At 35.2% G+C, this 22,408-nt stretch overlaps 1 protein-coding gene across 3 annotated transcripts in view; it reads right to left on the minus strand.

Annotated features, from left to right (window-relative positions):
* Positions 1-743: 743 nt before the first annotated feature.
* LOC134538266 (titin) overlaps positions 744-22,408 on the minus strand; it is a 381,555-nt gene continuing 359,890 nt past the window's right edge. For 2 of the 3 annotated variants that reach the window (XM_063379428.1, XM_063379429.1), the window contains 3 exons: positions 21,694-21,874; positions 19,825-19,902; positions 800-930 (listed from right to left, as the gene is read on the minus strand). In XM_063379428.1, coding sequence (XP_063235498.1) covers positions 815-930; positions 19,825-19,902; positions 21,694-21,874 — 375 coding nt within the window. In that variant the 3' untranslated portion in view covers positions 800-814. Of the gene's footprint in view, positions 931-19,824; positions 19,903-21,693; positions 21,875-22,408 lie in introns of all 3 variants that reach the window. The other variant, XM_063379427.1, reaches the window with a different exon arrangement.

Here is a 22,408-nt window from a genome sequence, read left to right on the forward strand (position 1 = left end):
ACCTCCAAGAAACAGTCAACTGTTGCCCTGTCATCTACCGAGGCGGAATACATGGCTCTGAGTGGTGCAGCGACTGAAGCGTGTTGGATCAGAGGCAGCGGCTGAAGCGTGTTGGATCAGAGGGGTACTGCAGGATCTGGGAGTGTTAAAAAATGAACCTGTGATCCTATACGAAGACAATCAAGGTGCAATAAGAGTGTCAAAAAACCCAGAGAATCACAACCGGTTGAAACACATTGACATTCGCCATCATTTTGTCCGAGAAAAAATCAGTGAGGGTCTTATCAGTGTAAAATATGTTTGTACTCAGGATCAAATAGCTGAAATTTTCACTAAAGCAGTGAATAAGATCACACTCTTGAAATGTATAAGAAGTATAGGGCTAGAATAATGCAAATTATTGGTTAAGTTTTTTTTTAGCTGTTCACTTGTATTGTTTACTTAGTTGTTTCGCAAAGTCTACCTAATAACGTTTATTGAGGGGGGCTGTTGGAAACAATAAAATCATTAGGTAACTTTGGTGTTGGTTTGAATAAGTTATGTTGGTACGACTGTAATAGAGTAAGTAAGAAAATAAATATGGCTAGTGTGTGAGAAATGTGTGTAATAGAAAGAGGAAATTACACAATATTAAGAAAGATGCCGAGTTTTAATATAACCTATTAACAAAGGGACACTGAAAACACCCAGTCTTGAACCCAGGGAGAAGGTTTATTAATCTCCCTGCCCGGCTTGGGATTGAACCCAGGCCCCTTGGCCCAACAGCCAGATACGCTAGCCACTAGACCAAGAGACATGAGAAGCTTGTATAGGATTAAATCTGATTTGTCGTGTACTCACTCAAGTTGTTAATCTCAGCAATGTCATTGATGATGGAGGTAATACTGTCTGTCTGTTGGCGGTAGGTACCATACATGTGGGAAGGAACACCTGAAAATATAAAAAAAATAAAACAGTGTTATACTCATAGCCTGTATACAAAATTCCGGCTCCGTTTTGCTTCCGGTGAACTTAGTATGCATTTACAGTACAGATCATTGAAAACTGTAAACGTATGATGCATGGTGAACCATCAGAAAATTTTAAAATCCATGAACTGGATTTATAAAGGCATCTGTACAAAGTACCTAGTCACTTCTGATCAAAGTTTTCTTAGCTTTTATCCTTCTCCTTTCATGATATCAAACCATCATCCCATAACAAAATTTTTAGTAAGAAGGTCTCATTCAGGCTAGAAAGAGAGCTTTATCCAGGATGTATTATTAGAGTGGTTGGCATTTGAGATACAATGGATCCATGTAGTGTGGAATGCCATAACAGTTATAACGTGCATGGTACACTAACCACACGGTATGGTTAGCTGCGTATCACGGCTGATATGACATCTCACATAACAGCTAACCATATGAGTGGTTGGTGTAACATGCACAGGATCGCCGAAATGGCACTCTACACAACATAGCTCCAGGGTATATCCTTGTACTTGGCAACGACTTAAGTCATAAACAGAAGCATTTCTGGAATTACACATTTAAAAAAATTTGAAGTCAAAAATCAGGTCATAGCTGGGGTTTAGTTTTTTTATAGTGTCTTTCGCTTGTATCGGAGCCGTTTCATTATATAATTTAAAATTCTGGTCTGCAAATGGAATGATTCGATAGTCAACGTAGCTGCTCTGGCAGCGAATTCTAGTGACAGGTGCTCTGACTACATGTGATTTGCATCAAAAAAATGTAGTTGAAAACACAATTTATGTGTATGTTTATTGCACTCTGCATTATTTTAAAGAATTCCTCGTTAAATTTTGTGTCAGTGTTTTGAATTATAAGTGTATTTGCCACTTGAGAACACAGGAATTTGCTCGTTACTGAAGTTAGATGTTAGTTAGTACTGAAATACTCACTTACATGATTAATTATTTTACTTCAATAATTTTCTGTTTTTCTCAATATTTTGAATAAATGCATAATTAAATGTTCAGTAACTTTATAAACTGCTATATAAATTAAGTAAGTTATTATTTTATGGTTTTTAGAAGACTAATTTATATTTCAATGCTAGCATGAATTGTGATCATGTTATTGTGTGATATATACAGTTTTGAGTTAATCCTTTGTAAGAAGCTTTTGTCTATAAAAGATCTCAAAACAAATAAACACTTGTTTTATTGATAAAATCATTTATAAACTTTAAACTAATACAATGTATTTGATTCAATTTAAATCACAGGGAAAAAGTACAAAAACTATAAAAACAAACTAATTTAGGAAGCCTAACTAAAGGTGTGATTATGCTACTACCCTATGTTGAGGTTGAATCAGAGCCTTAAGAAGTTTTCCTGCTTAGTAAGTTTAAATAATTTTGCAATTGAAATATAAACATTATGTTGTTTAACACATTTTAAGTTTCCTAGTTAGTAAGCTTAAATTTGTCAATCCCTTTAAAAACCTCTTATTAAAGACTTGCTGATTTTACATTTCCTGCTCCCGTGCAGAACTAACCCAAGCCTTTTTTGTCATTCAGTTGGCTAGCATCTGTGGCCATTGGCTATAATAACATAAGCTACTCCTTAGTTCCTGATAGAAGGTATTTTAACTGTACTCGATGCAGTTTGCAGCAACAAATTTATTATGATTAATTAATTGGGCATTTGGAGGAAATACAAGATCTTTTATGTAATGTTTGGTAAAAATATTGGCTGAACTATTTTTTTTTCTTCTTGTAAAATTGTTACAGGAATATTTGACTATCACCACAGAATATTTTAGGCCTAGGTTGTTTGCCAAACTCTCTTTCTTGTCTTTTGGTTGCGTAAACCAACGTCTGCAAATTTTGTTTTTCAGCTTAAGGTATTTTTGGCACTATTGGATTGAATCCAAAATAAATACTACTATTTGGATGTATTAGTTATTTCCCAAGTTCGATAAACTCCATTTCAAAGGATGCTATTTTTTTTTTAATTTAATGGCAAAGAGCATTTGGGAACATGCCAAAGAATTTTAATGAGTGTATATTACAATCCTATTTACATGTAGAATTTTCTCTTTTTTAATTAAAAATTTCTTTACTTTTGAAGGTAAGATTATTTATTGGCACCTAAACAAGCACATCCTTAAATCACATTGAGGAAGTTTGAAAAACAAAAACCTCTTCTACTTGGAAAAATTGAGACCCTTGATTAAATTAAAGAAAACTTTAATCAGCCTTGTTTCCTTTGGTGTTATGTAAAAAGTTTAACCAACAAGATACCTGTAGCCAATTAAGAGAGTTTTCTGGCAAGACCTTGGTTTTTAATTAGAACATCTGATGTTCGCCAGATGTGATACAGCATCTTGTGATGCTGTCGTGCTTGCGTCTGAGTTGGCGGATCCAACTTAGAATGTATCCTCTGAACATTTTCATTCTATACTTGTATTATATAATGTAAGTAGGTGGTGGATATGTTGTTGCATCAGCAAACAGTAGCTTTTCCACGCCCAAAAGCGAAAACATTTCATTGAAACATTTCCTGCTTTAACTAGGGTTCCGTGTATGATTTTGCTGGTTCTATTTTTCTTCAGCATCTTTGAACATATGAAACAACAAAAAAAAAATCTCTATTTTTAATAATTTTGTGTTTAATTTAAATTTTCTAAATTTCTTCATTCATATATAGTTTTTATAATCTAGACCATGTAAGTGGAATATATTTTAGAAAAGAAAAAAAAACAATCTATCTGCAGTATTTTTATATACTAGTAGGTACTTCAAAACAACTGCCCTCATCATAATCCATGGTAGCGTATTTATGAGATAAGATGTATTTTCATGTGTTGAACATTTCTGTAGGCCTACTCATTAAGATTTACTTGATCTTGTATTATTTCTTTTTTTTTTCAGTACTTATGTCTTTCTGTTTATTGTAATAGAGTAATTTATTATGCTGTAGTCAGTACAAGGTTTTTTTTTTAAAGAAATACAGTATAATGAAGGAAAGAAACTCTAAACATACACATTCTTTTGAAGACCATTATAAAATTAATATTTAACCTATCAACAACGAATGACAGTTTTGCGATGTAACTATTGTAGGCTGTGAAACATTGATCACTGTCTCCTAGTGTGAATGTAGAGGGGAATATCAAATTACTACATAGTTTAGTGTGGAATGCAACATTACATGTGCATAATATATCAGTGTTAGTAAAAATATTTTGAGGACAGATACGCAGATAGCAGTTTTCCAGGTTTTTGATAAACTGTCTGCGACCCCCCAGGTGTAGTATGCTTGTTTTCTTGTCAGTGGTGCTAAAACTAATAATTTTTATAAAGTTGTCTCTGCCTAGTCTTGGTATTTTTGTGACGTGCAAGCGGTGACAGAAGAGAAGTCGCTAGCAGCTTGTGTAGTTGCATATGCCAACAGTTATTGTATTGAAGTTAAAGTTCTTTGCCGAGGGGGCTACAATTTTAGAGCGTTACGAAAATTCCGATCGCATGAGGGGGAATAGTAAGGTACATGGTGAGGGAACCAGTAGAGGAGAAGAGTGCGTCAGCGGCGACGCCACTCCAACGCATGCGCTAGCGGTCCAATGGGAAGATGGCAGGGTGAGAGGGGATAGTAGCGTACCATGCTATTTGCTAGTTGTAATGGCTGGAAAGGGAGACAGCAAGGGAGAGGTAGTAACTACGCAGTAGTGATGTTATGGTATTCTCGTAATGCCACTTATGTTTGTCTACTCCTCAGTTTTCATAACGGCTAACGATTGACGCTTCCATATTTATTTTATTTTAATTTATTGAAAATATATACAATTTATTTATTTGTGTGGAAAGAGTTATTGATTTGTGCAATTAACATTATAAGTATCATTCATTTTTATGTGAACAGTGTGATTGAAATTGTAAAAAAAAGATTTATAGACTTAAGAGTTTAGTGTAATTTAATTTTAGTGCGTGAACACTGTGATCTGAAATGTCAAAAAGACTTATAGACTTGTGAGACTTTATAAGTGTTATTTATGTTTGATTGGAGTTTTTTTTTGTTCTTTCATTTTATTCAGCTGGAAATCGTGATTGAACATCATGCCTAAAAATAATAAAAGGGTAGAAGCAGATAAGAGGTATTATCAAAGGCAACGTGGAAATAAACCGCCTAAAGAGGCATCAAAAAGTGCCAGTGAATGGATGCGAGAGTCTAGGGTTCGGAAAAAGGCATTTTTTAATTTCAGATCATACCCGCATCCTTACTATTCTCAATTATTATCTATTGTTCAATAAAAAAATACTAATAATTTATCTCTAGGCATACCTAATAAGTAATAAGCAAGAAGTTTCTCTTCTGTCAGGCATGGACTCAACGCACACATATTTTTTAGTATCTCTGCATTGCCGGACACTTACAGAGTGGGCCAGGTGTGAGCTAGTGGCCATGTGGGGTCGAGCTTTACAATTAGGCATGGGCCAAGTCATCCAGCGCACCTCAGTCATATTCACGAAATGTCACATTCACTTCCTCCTAGCATCTCACAAGTTTGTTTTTTTATTACGTTACTTATTGATATTCCTAACCATGGTTGTCTGAATACTAGCGTCGGAAGAGTTGATTGAAAAACTGAAGCGTCAGTGACCTTGGGTATGTTTACTAGCCATTTGTTGATGTAAAAAACCTTGTGATCATTCTATTGTGACGTCACTTGCTTGTGTGTGGATTACACAGGACGGGTGAGATCCGTTTACTCTTTCAGTGGTGAATCTGCATGGAAGTACATTTTTATTTGTGAATCACATCGTGGTCTTGTTTTTATTTTTAGTTTTTAGATTATAATGAAGTTTTTAATGAAAGAGTATTTATTTTTAAATTTATTTAATACAAATGTGCGCCATTTAAGGGTAGATTGGGAGTCTGCTTGCAGATCTGTATAGTCCAGAGCCCCTTCCTACTGAAACTACCAGATCCAGAAAACATTCCCCCTCCACCACTACAGCACCCGCTGGGCTAGAAGAGTGGCTTCACAGGAACCTGGAGGCTGAAATCCCCAGGTGGAGCTACGTCCGGGTAAGGGTTCAAGTCAGCTGCTTCCACAGCCCAGCAGATCTAATTGCCATGCGATATATATATATATATAGTCCATTATACTTGATCTACTCGCTTGAACTTATTGAAACTTTTTTATCATTAAAATCTTCACCCCAGAGCACAGATTTGTTCTTTAGTAATGTTAATTCCATTATAAATGCCAATTCCAAAATAATGAATTGGAGATATGTTGATTCTTTTGTACTTGTGTGTACAATCTTTGTGATATCTGTAAATTACTTGAGTTTAGAGGGAAAAAAACCTCGGTTACCCTATGCATTGCTTAGCACTTCTGAAATAATAAATCATTTTGATGCAATTTTGACTTCTTTTTTTTTTTCATGTTTATTAAGTTATGTGCAATATCTCCTGAATTGAAAAGCTTGAAACTAACCCCACAATCCCTCTAAAACTATTTTTTTTTTTACAAAATTTTAAACTTTTTAAAGAATAAAAATAAGTAATTTTGACCCTTATGTACTAGTTCATAAAGTCCACTGTTATATCCGATCAATAAAATGATTTTTAAGAAAACACTTCTCACACCCTATTCATTGCTAACTACTTAATCCACCTTAAACAAATTTGAAACAATTTAGACCCTAATGACCTGGTTCACATCTGATAAATTGATTTAGTTTAGAGCATAGCCATTTCATACCTTACACGTTCCTTACATTCTCTATGGCTACGTTATAATGTATGACTAATGAATTTCATACAAATCTGTATTTTAAAACTTAATATATTTATATTTAACTAATAACCAGATATTTTTAGCACTTATCCTCCCAGTAGAATTCACGTTTGATTTCCAAATTTTGCTGTATTGTTATTCTGTAAGCAGCAGTATTGCAAAATTGTACTGTACACAATTGTGCTATGATATTTCCAAGGAATTTTATAACCATCTCTTTCGGGGTCATAACGTATTGCGCATTGTTAAGGCACCGTTTTCGTATTCAGTAGGACAAAATTTGAATTACGGTCCAATCATCCTGAATTTTGTTTTCAAGCATCTAAAAGCATGAGATGCTACAATATATTTATTTATTTTTTGATTATATGATAACCTACAGAGCAGTTTGCATTACTTTGGCTGTACCCCAGATTATTTTCAAAGCAATGTTTGAAATTACAGTGAAATGTCTTTAATCTGGCATTCTATGTTTCCGCATGTTCTGTTATCCGTCATCAATTGAGCTGCTTGCCTTCAGATTTTTTCAGGTTGATTCCGGCTGTTGACCCTGGCTGTTAGGTCGCATTAGGAGCCGTTCATTAATTATATAAGGAAGATTTTGGACATTTTTGATTCCTCCTCACCCGTATATGTCCCTCCTTTTCCTTCAAACATAAGAGGTATTTACACTTGAAATCTTACATTACCAAAATCTTTTCCGTGCAGGCGAATTTCGACTCATAGTAAAATATTACATAACAATGGCATTTACCACCCCTCCCCCCTTTTAAGGTAAGGTCATGTAACAATTTTTTAAGCCTCTTCCTCTCGGGACCCTTACGTAATTAATGAACGGCCCCTTGCTGCACTGTCTATATATTGTTTTGTTAGCTCGGAGTTTATCGTTACTGACCATTTTCATTAATGGCTACATTTCCCTAATAATGTTTTGAAGATGATGAACGCTCATCTGCTGGGGGAGGGTGGGGGGGAGAAATGGCAGAATGAGCTGACAAATTTTTTTTAAGACTACCAAAAGTACAAAATATAAGCCAAATTTGAAAAAAAAATTATTATACATCTACTAAGTGACTGAAAATATTTATATATATATATATATATATATATATATATATATATATATATATATATATATATATATATATATATATATATAGTAATTACCTCATTTTATATGTATATGTTATTATAACTTTTTATTGGACCTTGAATATGTATTGGATTTAGGTAGTATACAGAAAAAGTAAGTTTAGTTTCTGTACTTTGTAAAATAATTAAAAAATGTAACACAATTGAAACTAAGTGGTTTTTTTTATCTTCTGTGAGGCCATTTTACCTTGAACAGATTAAAAAAAAATATTGAATTTAAAATGTTTGCATATAATGTACACGGATGCAAAGCAAATTATGCCTGGTACATTTTATTGCTGTTTTAAAAAAAAAATGTGTGTGTGTGTTTTGAGTGGGGGGGAAGCGCTAATCACAATTTCTGTGCCGGGCGAAGGGAGGCAAGGATCCTGCTAGAACTGTATTGTCATTTATCAATCCGGCATTACCACTAATCCGGCAAAGCCGTGGACCTTTCACCGTGACATGTTATGAAAGTTTGGCAGTTTTCTCAGGTGGTATAACGGACATTGTAAAATGCCATTAGCTATGGATGTCAAGGACGCAGCAAGTCTCCGCTGGCGTTTTGTCGTGGACCGGCATGTAACCTGGCTCCAAAAATAGGCTAGCCGTTTAAATATAGAAACTCCGGGAGCTAGGGCCTGCACCGCTGCTCGCAGGCAGTTTACTGCTTCGTTTCCCACGCCAGTTCGGAGAACACATTCACTCAACCGGGGGCAGTTTGGACAGCCCCGGGTTTTTACTACTGATCTGTGTAAAATTCCTTTACTTGTTCAGTAGAACCCTGTTGTAAAGTTTTTCAAGGGGGCATAAGGAAAAAAAAATCATAATCAGGAAATACCAATTTAGCACTTGTCAGTTTTCGAACTTTTTACCAATTGCCTCATCAAGCTGTGTATACAAATTTAATGTTAAAAACACTGGTGGGTAAACTAGATGCTCAAATTTGCTTAACCAAGCCCACAATTTTTCAACTTCATAGTGCTTCCAGCTTCTAGTTTATTTGTCTTTAAATACAAACTGCCACATTTCTGTAAAATGCCTATTTCCGATTCCTTCGCCATTTAAAAAATGTGTAATTTTGGGATTCCTACCTATGAATGAAATAAATTATAAACTCTTTTGTCTGCAATAGAAATAGGAGGCAAACTAAAATATTGTAGGACTATGAACGTACATCTGAAAACATACAAGAATGGCAAGGAACAGTAGGGTTTGATATTTTTTTTTTCAAGACAAGGGTACTAACAGACACGTAACTGCCAGAATTATATACCTTTGAAATATTGAATACATAGTGTTAGGCAGCACAAATGTGTAGTGCTAGTTTTCTGCACACATAATATTTTATTTTTCCATAAACCCTATTTGAACAATCTACACCTACGGTATAGCAGTGAAAAACATATATAAAGTGAAAAGTAAACGTTTTAACATGTTAAACTTCATAGATGGGATAAGTGTTGGAACAGTTAGGTTATTAAAACTATGTTTTTTGCATTTATTGACTTTTAGAAAGCAAACACTATAAGCAGGAAATGTACTTTTCGTGAAACGTTATATGCAGGAAATAATTACATTGTCCTTTTGGGAAAATGTCAAGACTTAAATAATATGATGTCATAAGCATAAAAACATTATAACAGAATTCTACTGTACTATTATCTAACTTAAGCAATCTCTATTCTTAGGGTTGTAAATGATGAACTTAGTAAAGTCATAAATTATCTGTACATACTTACCAAGTATAGAACAAACTTCTAAAAACAAACAATGTAAAAATATTGTTACAAAATTTAAAGTATTTGCTTGGGAAATTGTTTTTAACACAATAAACTTTTTATTGCCAAACTTTTGATTGAAAATATATTAGGTTTCCCTTCATTAAACACTTACCTGATCATCTTTAGATTTTCTAGTGCCATTATAAAAATGTATATATGTATATTTATATATTTATATATTATGTCTGGTTCAAAAGTTCTGTACTATGAATTTTTAATTGAATTTCATTGTGGTTTTAATTTAATTATCACTTGCTAGATGGCTACATAACGCTAACTTGTTTGGTTGCGTCAGTTGGACTTCTTGAAGCTTTTAATTGCATGCTCATGCATCTTGAAATTGGAGGCATTCTTTTAGCCTTATTATCAGTTTGAGAAAATTACACCTGTCATCTTCCTAACAAACCTTGTCTGCTTTAAAATTATTTTCAGTTTCTTTGCTACACTCAAAATCGCAGTCTTCATCCTTGAACTCTGGTATCTTGCCCAGCAACTTGTTTGTTGTTCGTCCGAGGACTGTTGCTCGTACATACCTTAAATTGTGCACACCATATCTTCTGAAGGGATCAGTTCCTTCGTAACCAATTTCAGTATTCCTTACAGATGTTGAATGAACAACCCATAGAGCACAGAGGCTTCATGTATTTTTCTGTAATGTGGCAGATATGTAAACAATATTTTGGTGCGTGTGTGTTACTCCCAGTTGCCAACCTCCATCTCAAAACTTAAGGACCTCACCTACCCGGGCACACACACAGTGTGCAGAGCTTCAGAAAAAAAAAACCACGCGATTTTAAAACTGCTCAAGCCTGAGTGGGGCGTGTTTACGAAAAACATTAAAAAATATTCTGAGGGTGAATGAATTGTTCTGTTTTCAGTATTTCATTTTAAAAACTGTATATTTGGCTAAAAAAACGTATTTTTGTAATAATTTTTTGGCATGAACACATGGTACAGATTCTTGAAAGCACTACACCTTTATCTTGAATTCTCCACCATATAACATTATAATCACAGCTCATATTTCATAGTTGCCCTATGCACCACGAGAAGACTACGTGCCTGTTCAGAGGAGACACCGCGCTAGAAGCACCAGCGAGCGTCGCGCTTATCATCCAGCCTCACCCACACAGATACACACACCCCTGAACAGGCGGGCCCCTTAACCATGTTAGTCAGTACAGCACCACACACTTTTAGTTCTGAGCTGTTTAACAGCAGTGGAAAAGGAAGAATAAATTTGATGCACATTTATTAATGTGATATCCCGGCATTCGATAATTTGCTTCAAGTCCCAGAAGAACGTTGTTATCAGATATGTCACAGCACAGTTTTGTAATACAGGAATCTGTTGTGAGAATATAAGATTTTGTATCTTTTAAGGGTATAAAATAAAATTGATGAGCGTACAAAATATTCTAGCAAAGTAATTTTCGTAGGGGCGAAAAACTGTTAGCTCGCACGGTTTAAGGGGGATTGGACACCTTCATATTGGAATTTTGTATATTTCTTTATAGCTTAATTTTTCAGTTTTAAAAATATCCATACCAGTGTAAAAATAATATTATGACTTTCCATCTGAAATTAATCATAATCAGCTGCAGTTAATTTTGCAATAGTTGTATGTGTGGTCTTTAATAAGACATTCTACGGTTTGGCATATTTTAGATCCACACTGTGACGCTCATGTATATCAGTATAGCAGTTTATTAAAACTTGTTTTAAATATCACTCTAGTGTATATTAATATTTTTTGCAGGGTGTCCACATTATAAAAAGTCAGGGAAAAGTCGGGGAAGTTGAAATTGATCAGGTAAAGTCAGGGAATTACTAACTTCAAATCCTGGAAGAGTCATGGAATTCCCCAGTGACAGTCACATGAGGAGAAAATGTCATGTCCCTTTTTTGCCATCACCCAGACTTGAAATTTTTTTTTCAGATAGTATTTTATTGCATAGTCATACACACTGCAAAATGGCATAAGCAAGGTTCTGTTTGAACTAGGCCAGATATGGAGGATGGTGGATGCTGGGTTTTCTTTATTTCTTTCAGAAATTTTACAAAATATGTAAATTATTTTTAAAAATGAGTTGGGGAAATTTTTAATTTTGGTCATAAGAAGTCGGGGAAATTGTATTACAGATTTATGTTGACACTCTGTCTATGGTATTCCCATTAAAACTACATTGATGTTCGACAAAACGGCAAAATCGCTTATTCATATGGTCATGGCTTGACTGTGCAGAATTAAAGAGCTTAACTGTAATTAATTAATTTTTTATTTTTACTTCACAATAGAAATAATGGATGCCACTGAACCTGTGTCAACTAATCCATTTGAGGATTCTGTTAGCCTCAATGAGCTTTGCTTTTTGAGATTTTTTTTTTTGGAAAGTGTTTGATGAATAGCTACACAAATATCAAAGATGGAAGGAAATTCTCAGTCTTAAAGACTTGTCTTCACTGGCCAAATGTTGAAATTTATGTGTTTCATTGACTACAAAATTCATGAATGAATATTTCATAATTGAGATTATGGAAGAAATTTTCTGTGTGGTAGCCACAGTGAAAATCCGGAAAATTAACTTATAGTACGTGGCAAAGGCCAAAGTAGACAGGCAAATATTTGGATTTTGAAAATTGGCATGATTTTTCCAAGGTTTCTGCAGACAGGGAAATCTTAGGGAATTGAATAAAGTGTCGTCATCAAAACATGGAAAAAAGATTGTCACGTATAAAAACAATTTAGGTATGTATAATGTTGCAGAAAAAAAAAACATTTCTCAATAATTCTATATGCTACCTCAGGGGCGTAGCCAGGGGGGGGGGGGTTCGGGGTTCAAACCCCCCCCCCCCCCTCCTTAGCACCAATTCTTTAATAATTTCTTATTCATCACTCAAACAAATTTCATATTAAAATTAATAAAAATTTTACCATTACAATATTTAAATTTAAAAACCGAAAAATGCTAAAATAGCATTATTTTACACCTTAAAATCCAAATTTTCCCGGGGGAGGACCCCCGGACCCCCCACTTTAATATGGGGGGGCCATGCTACTTAATACCTCCCATACACAAATCCTGGCTACGCCACTGTGCTACCTACATTTTACAATTTTTTTTTTCCAGTTAAATTTTTTGTGAATGAGTCACACTTGGTGTTGAATTGAATATGAAATCATTCACGAATATGAAATATTTGTAGTATTCTCGCAGACCTCTGAGAAATGGCACTTAGAGCAGATTGTAGCCATGAAATTGGAACTGTCGACACCCCGTTTGAGGCGGAACCTCTAAGTTACGCCGTGTTCGCGACTGTCGTTCGAAGGGAGGTTATAAAACCGCGAGGGAGGGGTGAGGGCTGGAGGGAATGTAGGTCGAGTGTCGCTACAGACATGAGTGGTTGCAGGGGGGAGGCTCTGCGGCGAGCTATTTCTGCAGGCGGCCAGGACTGAGTCACGCTGCCCGGCCGCGGGACGGGCGGCATGTGTGGCCACTCACTCGGCCGGTTACTCAAAATCTATTTTAGTTTTCTGTGCAGTCACTGTCACCAGGAAGGAAGCGTGTTACCCTAGATACGCCTGTTCACGAGAGGAGCAGCAACAGCTCTTCATAACATACATTATACATTTTTTTTTCCACCAAGAAATCATCATCAGTGTGTTGAAATTAGAGTGACGTAACTTAAAAAAAAAATTACTGACAGGAATTTTAACAAGAAAAAACTATACCTAGGTTTAATATTAGCAAACTTACTGATGTGTAAATATCTTAGCTCTCAGTATACGACATTTAGTAGGAGTAACTTCTTGAATGTAATGGTAGTTGATTGGAACGGAAATATGTAAGCACTTTGCTGCCAACTGTGAAATCTCGAAAACATGGCGTACAAGTGTGATTCATCTATGTATATATATTAACTTTCGTGCGTTTTGGGTGATGTACTAAGCGAATTGATGTGCCAAAATATACTTTATAATAGTACAACTATCCCTTAATACTTTATGTTATAATTTATAGTCATAATAAGAAATGATGACCACTTAAAAAATACATATTACAATTCTGACAATCCTTAGTAGTTAACATTGAAATGTAGAGATAGCACAGCGTTTGTCATACTGTAAAGACACAAGAATTTGTTATCCTACATACATTTGACGCCATATTGAATAAAAGAATTTTGTGATGGAATTTTTACTGTTAAATCTTAAATGTTGAATAGCTCAATAACGATAAGGTTTGTTTCAGGAAGTATTTACAGACTAATTTCTGTTATTGAAGCATAAACAATTATACATAAACCTTGTGTTATAATATGTGTTTTAAAATGTGTCAGGTTAATTTTGTTTTAATATATCTATCGGACTGCAACTTTTAGTATTAAAAATGCTTAGAAAATAGTGCCGCGTTCGTAATGAAAAATGTTAACTATCTTTGATGCCACCTTCGTTCAAACACAGTTTTCATGGCTAATAAATTATACGTATTTTTAAAGTTATGATTATATTGTATTATGACTATTCAAGTTTACAAAATATATTCCAGGACAGTTTCACTACCAATAATGTTTACTTTAGCACACCGATACGCTTAGTAAATCTCCCGATGTTCGTGAAAGTTAATAATACAGGTGCATGTTGCCTCAAATGATTCTGCCATCTTGACAACTTCAGCTCTTGGCTACAGCAGTTTCTGCATGCATGTGCATTGGACTTTCAACCTATTATTTTCCATTGTATAGTGTGCACTTATTGCATTACTGGTGCATACAAAAATTTCACCCTTAAAACATCTAAAGAAGTATAACTTCAAAAATGCAGCGATTATACTTCCGGTCTGAGGGAAATGTCTCAGGTTCAGCACTGAGACATTTAGGTGAGACACATTCAATGTTCCTGTTGGTTTGGCTAAGTATCAATGGTCTGCTGAATGCTATAGTATGTCTGTAGTTTCTTTCTGTTTGTCACAATCTTGAAGCCAAGCGGGAATCTTAATATTTTTTTATGATTTTTAAAAAAAAAAAACATGTTACAGTATGTAATTTAAAAAAAAATTGTGAACTCTTAACAATAGATTTTGGTTGCCAAAGCCCCAAATTGCATACAAATTATGTCATACTGTTATAGTTAGCATTGTGTCAGTATATAAATGGATTTAGAACTTGCTGTGAATGGAATGTTCGCATGAACTTTAAATTGTTTTTTACCGCTGGCAGAACGGAACCAGAAACCGTGTCGGAAACTAATGTTATTCCCAGGGGTGTACACATGGGAAAAAATAGGGAAGTTGTATCCTCTCCTCCCTGCAAATTCTAAGAAATCCTACAAAAAAATTTTTTTTTTATTCCTAACAACAAAAGGAAAGGATTTGAAACAAGAGGCGAAAAATAATGCTGACTGTGCTCCTGATGATATCCTCTAGAAAACATAATTGTCTCCAGTGTAATTTACGATCAGATCAGAAAGAGGGGAGATGGGGTTGCTTCAGCCCCTAAAGCCCCTCTTTATATATCTGCCACTGTGGAAAAAAATATGTAACTCAGACCCAAAAAGTATTTAGTGAACTGAAAACCAGAAGTAAGCTCTGGTTACCAAATTGTGAAATTGATAACGGAAGACTTTGAGGTTTTGTTTGCACAGACTACCTGGCAATCCAGTCCATCCCATGATAAATGCATGGATATAGCAAGAATTGTAATTACCGTACCAAGTTGACAAGTCTTCATCATATCCTTTTCCTTCCCTTGTACACACTGTCAAAATTTTTTTCGCAGAAACTCACCAACTTTGGAACAAGCTTTAGACGTTTGCGAGTGCCACAGAATGTTTACAGAATACGTAGGACCTTAACATCAAAGCTGGAGCACTTATTTTATGATAAATACATTTCATTTACATGCTTTGTAAGAATGAAAGAAGTCGTGAATGAAGATTGAAGTATGAATATGATCTATCGCACAAAAAATGATGTTAAATAATTCCGAGATTTGCCTTGGAATATTTATAAATTAAAGGTTTCAAAAACTGAACTTTTGTTTCCTGAAAGGACAGTTTTAACACATGAAAGAAAAGTTAAACACAAATTTAAGTATATAAGTAAACATAAATATATCATCCAAATAAAAAAAGAAAAAGAAAGAAATTCATGCTTAGGAGAGGCTATTGCCTTCACTGCCCTCTTCTCAGACCATGCTTGATACTTAACTGCAATACTTCCAACATTCAGTAATGGATGTTTCTACACAACAGGTGCAACAAATTTTTTTTTTCCTTTATTACAGTGCACATAAATGGTAAGTAAATCGTGACCTACCGTAAAAGTAGCCTTTTAAAGCTGAAGCTTCAGCTGGTATTCTCACTGTTAAAGCATTCTGACATCTGCAAACTGATTGCAATTTGACACTAAGAACGAAATCTACTAAGCCCAGTATTCAAAGACACAAATATAAGGGTTTAGGTGTTGAATATGCTACACATATTCCCTAATTTTATTCCTATTGCGCGATAGGACACGCCCATTCCCTTATTTTTTTTACGAAACAGATTTTGGCGTCGTATCCCTAACCTATTACCCAAATTCTGGGCATGCATAGAGCTACTTTCTCGTCGACTTTGTCCAGATGGTGAACCCACGTTTGGAGCTATTAACTTTATATATTATCAATTTCTTGAATATCGGGAAATATACCAAACGTATATTGTGCCAAATGAAACTTTATGGTAGCGAATCTATCCTGGAATACTTTTACTTTAATGTTTATAACAAGAAATAATCACAACTTAAAAAGTACTTGGAAAATTAGACTAACACCATTTAATTTGTGTGACGGTGGTACCCTCTCTAGAATTTTTTGCTGTATTGATTGAATCTATGGCTGCCAAAAATCCACTAGAATGCATTGAAACCAGTTTCTAGCCTCGCCCAGGGCACAGTTTATTAAAACTGTTGCCGATTTGATTCCTTACTGGGATTCGGCTAGGACACGTTCTGGAATATAGCCAGTAAGTAAGGTTACTGTTGTATCCCAACAAGGCAGTGTGCATTCGCTACCTTACCCGAACGTCTTTGAATACCGCCTTAAATAGCAAAACTATGACTAACTGGTGCATCTACACATGTAGAAAACTACAGCATGTGTTCAAGACGTGCGCATGTTGATTCAGGTGCACTGAAAGAAAGAAACACACCAGGAAAGCAAGCGTGTGGTACCCACCACAGTGTCTCGACATGTTTCACGCGATGCACCATGACTAGAAGGTGAGGCGAGAAGCTGACACAGCGAATGTGGTGTCCTCACCGTTCAAGCTGGCGATTGCCGACTTTGTAAGTACAAACTACACCATGTTTGTGGTACGTGGTTCTTTTTGATGCTGAACAGAAAGGTTGTATTACATTCCAGTTGTCTAGGGATCGGTATGTTGGGTCTCAACAGGCCGTGGTGGTGTCGTCAAGAATACGACTTGTTACAAAGTGTGTCTGTAGAGGTAGGACAGGCATCAGACCTACCTTGAAAAGTTAAGGGGAGGTTAGAGTGTATCACATCCTTGACCTACACTGTGATAGGATCTTCTAAGCTTGGGATTTGACTCCTGTGAGTTTTGCACACCTGTGAATTGGGCATGGAACAGCACTAGAATGACTAAAGAATTGGAAATTTCCCGGTCATACCCTTTGAGGCTCAGGTACCGGGGGAAGAAATATCTGGATGTGAGATTTGAACTCTTAGTCGCGAGACCTAGGAATCGGATCAAGGCAGAAGCTATTGCACGTAGATAATTTCTGACACACAATGAACTATTCTAGAAAAAAACTATTCAGACTAGAAATATGTGCTAACTTCATTTTTACCTCAAAAGAAACTCTAATGTTGTGTCCGATCGCCACCACATTAATTACATTTTTGAGTAATTATTTGGACATGAACACTTTGCATATGTTCCTAGCATGTTTTGGTACCCGTATAATTACTGTGCGCTTGATAAGAAGTGATTTTGTGTTACTTGGTATTAAAAGGACAGGTAAAGCACGAGGCTTAGGCATTTTTAATCTGAACGTTGTGTATTTGGTTTGCTAGTGGTATTTCCATGTGAGAACTGGAACTGAGTTTGACACGGCTGATTAAAAGTTCATTAGACTAAGTGTCTGTGGTAGAATCCCTTTATCATTTTATGTGGGGTGCATACATAGGTTTTATATATATTTTTTTAATAACTTATTAACCAAAAAATGTTAAAAATTACTAAACAACATTGCTTCCACTGAAATGCTTTTGAAATAAGCTTGGTACCTGTAATATGAAGTTACAAAAAAACATGATGTAGTCTTACTCAGATGTTAAGACTATTTCCACTCCCAAAAAGACCCAATAATTTCTGCTACAACACTATGTGGTACAAATATTTTAATAAGCCATCATTATCATAACTTACCAGTTTTATTGTCTTTGAAACCACAGTTCAATATGAATATGATTAAATTTCCATTAATATAAGGTAACATTGATATTTTAAAATATTTTTAATATGTTTTCAAATAAGCCATTGAATTAATTTTTCAAACTCGGTAAATTCTTTACATCCTCAGACCGTTTAGAACCATAAAGTTTATGTTTTGCCAAGAATATAATTTTATTTTGTAAACAATTTTACATGATAATCATTTTATAAACAGCAAGAAAATATTACTTCTTTCAGAATATTAAATTGTATTAAACATGGCTTAAAGTATATATTTTAAACATTTGTGCATTGTACCAGAATTAAAATAATTAGGTATTATAAGAAAGCAAAGGACAATCAGCTAATCTAATAGAATTATATAAAATAGAAGGAGAGAGAAGTGAAGGAGTTACCAGATTTTCTAGAAGTAAAAGTAGATAAAAACATTTGAATTTTTTATTTAAAAGAATTATCATTACACAGATCATAAGATAATAATTTAATACATATAAAGAGTCACAAAAATAGCACAAAATTTTAATGTATGTAAAATTGTAATTTTTTTTTTATCTAGAATGGCCTTGGTTAATGTTTATGCATCAGTTTATTGTCATATTGTGTTATACAAAGCATTCATACAATTTCACATACAAAAAGCACCATTACCCAGGGAGCAGGCAACATTTAAATCCCAGCACCATCAGTTAAAATGCAAAAGAAGAGTGCTCAGGCAGTTAAATAAACCATCACCACATTGCTTGCAAATGCTATTATTTTACTTCTGCATCACAAATATTTATACACAAGAACAGATAAAAAAAAAAAATGACTTTGTGTGACAGTTAACAGGAAGCCCCAGCGAACGAAGCATTTGAAGAAATCCAATTTTGTTCTAATAACAAATTAAGGATAGAGTTCAGTTAAAACTAGAAAGGAAGCCTTGAAAGGCAGAATGAACTAGATCAGTGGTTCTCAAAGAGTGTGCCCTATAATATTCCAGAGAAATATGTGTCCAGATATAAAAATAAATATAGTTACTCTGTTATACCACTTCATTACAGACACACTGCTCTTTTTATCAACACATAATATTATACGTGTTACTTGAGTGACTATACAGGTTTTTCTCGAACAGTGATTTAGTTTAGTACAGCACTATAGTCCCTATTTACTGTTTGTACACAAACCTTGAGTTGACCATCAGTATATACATATTTGTGAGGCATTAATTATTACAACATATTTCTCAGAAATTTGTACATGGTGAACCTAAAACTATTTGCAGGATTTTAAATGGGCCAGACTTAAAAAAAAGTTTGAGAACCAGTAAGCTAGAATATGACACAAATTTTTGCAATGGTACACAAAAATAAAAAGGGTTTCCTGAGCACACAATTACCTACATGAGTATTAGCATTAAAAGAGCATACATTTTGCTTATTGCGGGAGTGGCAAGAGTTAATAGTAAGTACAAAATAATCACTATCATCTATTTCAAATAAAATTTTCCTTTTGCAATACAAGAAGATAAGCTTTTCAAACCGACGAGAGACGTGTCACATCTTCTAGCTACCACAGAAGCTCCCGCGTACACAGTTTCACGAGTGACGACCTGGCCACATGACTAGGATCCGACCAGGCTGCTGGGCCGTGGTACTACGCCTTCCTCCAGAAAACAACAAGAGCTAAGGTTTCCGTACGGAACGCCGCTCACCTGGCACTTGCAACGATGAGGACGTCCCGATCGTACCAAACATGTTTGTTGCCGTGCATGTGTAATTGCCAGCATCCTCTGCGCAAAACAGAAACACAACGCGAAGTTACTCACTTGGAAAGTCAAGTCATAACGTTTCTTCTCAACATGCTTCAACTTCCGTGCTAGTGAACAGAGCAGGCATGGGTTCAGATCCCACCCTATGCATGCGAGTAATGTTTTGATCGACAGTTCGAGCACAACAGTGATTGGTGGTCCCACCTACCCTGGCACATATACGGTGCACAGAGCGTCAGACAAAACCACGCAATTTTAAAACTAAACTACTTCAAGAAACGCGAGTGGTGTCTGTTTGTGAAAAGCATTTAAGAACACGCCAAGTGTGGATGAGTAGTTTTGTTTGCTTGCATATTTTGTTCGTAAATTTGTTTTTTTAGAAGAGTGAAAAATGGTTAAATGCTGGTTTTCAGGATAAAGTTTAAGCATGGAAAGAACTCAAGGGACTTGCATAACACCTTTATCTTCATTCTGTTTTCATGATTTATGTTTATCCTGTGCTGTCTCTATTTATTGTGATAGTGTTTGCTTTTACTTGTTTTGTGTCGTACTTGTTTTATGTCGTGCCCACCTCTAAAGTCTCAAGACTGTCGGTGGGCTTGTAACAAATTTAAATAAAATAAAAATAAAAATAAAAATAAATAAATTTATCTACAATGTAATGGTATGATCTCCACTTGGCCAATGAATGATAAAAAGACTACGTGCCAGTCCACAGTCTAGATACTGCAATAGAAGCACCAGCGAGTGTCGCACTTATCATCCTGCCTCACTATCAAATACAACTCTGACTAGGCCGGTCACTTAAGTGGTTGGATGACTCGCCTCCTATCCAGCCAATCTGAGTTTCTTTCCCATCTTCCCTGGAACTTTCGCAAATGTGGCGGTCATTGGAGCGAGCCAGTGTGTTTCCTCATGGCACTCTCACCTACCGCACCCATTCATTTTGTCAGTTCTCCATTTTCATCTCGTCACCTCTCATCGTCTGTCATGACCACAACGTCGAAGGAGCATTATGCCTTGACTAATTTATTTATGAGTAACTTTGGCCAATATACTATGTTGTATATGTTCCCCTGAAAAATGATGACATTAACACCCATGCCTAATTGGGCATACATACAATACACAGAGCTTTGAAAAAAAAAACAATCACACAATTTGAAAATTGCTTAAGATATCCTAGTGGTGTCTTGTTTTGAAAAGCATTCCCTTGAGGGTGTGACCCTAGTCAACAGTGTGAATTAAACTCAAATGGTTTTTGAATTTAAAAGAACATATTTTTTATTGATTTATTTTTTAGGTATAAGTATTGTAATAATTTTAATATAATTTTAGTATGTATGCTTTAGGTAAAATTTTTGGTTTGATTAATTTATTATATTTTAGTTTAAGCCAGAGGATTTTAATGTTGTCAAGTTTGTTAATCTGCTTTTAGCCAATACTATTAATTGTATTTTTAAATATTTATTTTAATACAGATTTTAAATAATTGTAAACTTTGAATTGGTTTCAGCTGCTACGTAAACTTAGGTATGCAAAGAGACTTTCCCTGATTTTGATTTTCTTAAGAGGATTATACTGTATTAATTTTTTTCTTCATAATTTTGCAATATTCTAGTATTCATTCATCACCTTGGACCCAAGTTGCAAACTTTTGCATTATACCTGAGACCCTTAATTGTGTCATGACCTCGGGTTTGGCAATTACTGTCCTAATGCATAGGTCGTAAACTGGTTGCTGCTCTCCCACCATGAAGAGAAAAAGAACAGTGCCAACAAGCCACACGGATGTTGCTGAGAACTACTAACCAGGATATGCTTGTGGTATAGTCAGTCTGCACACTCCGTTCCTGTAGTGTATCTGGTAGTCTTCCGAGTTCTCTATGATTCTTCCATTCTTTGACCAGAGGATGTTTGGCTGAGGCTCAGCTTGAACAATGCACTCGAATCTGGCTGTCTGTCCACTCACGACTGCTATGTCTCGCAGAGGCTAAAAAAATAAACATGAAACTCATTATTAATTAGTTAAATTACTTTCAGGTACATATGTGATAAAATATATAATATAAAGCAGTTAGTTTATCGAAGAATTCTGCTGGGCTGAGCCGAGAGGTTGTGGGCGTTGTGGCGTCTCGGCGGCTCGGCAACATGTAATAACTTTTTTCATCAAGAATAATAAAACTGGAACTTCATTTCGAACTTTTTTTATTTGGTAATTATTGTGAACAGTTTGAAGCCAATTAACAGTCATTAACAGATTTTTACGTCCCACTACTCGCTACTTGCAACAATCGTCTGGATATTTTTGAAGTGTTTTATGTTTTTTGCAAGGAATAGTTGTCGTCTCAGCCGGGCACGATTGTGACTCGTCACATGCTTCACCGTGTGCAAGCTGATGTAAAGGTAGTTAGTAATACCAGTCCAGCTATCCGACTGGGTTTTCCATGTGGAAGTTGGAAATACTAAATGAAATGCTAGTATTTCTCTGTCATACAATGTTGTGGTCACCACTGAAATCTCATAG

Source organism: Bacillus rossius, chromosome 13, assembly GCF_032445375.1.
Source record: "Bacillus rossius redtenbacheri isolate Brsri chromosome 13, Brsri_v3, whole genome shotgun sequence".
Lineage (NCBI taxonomy): Eukaryota > Metazoa > Arthropoda > Insecta > Phasmatodea > Bacillidae > Bacillus > Bacillus rossius.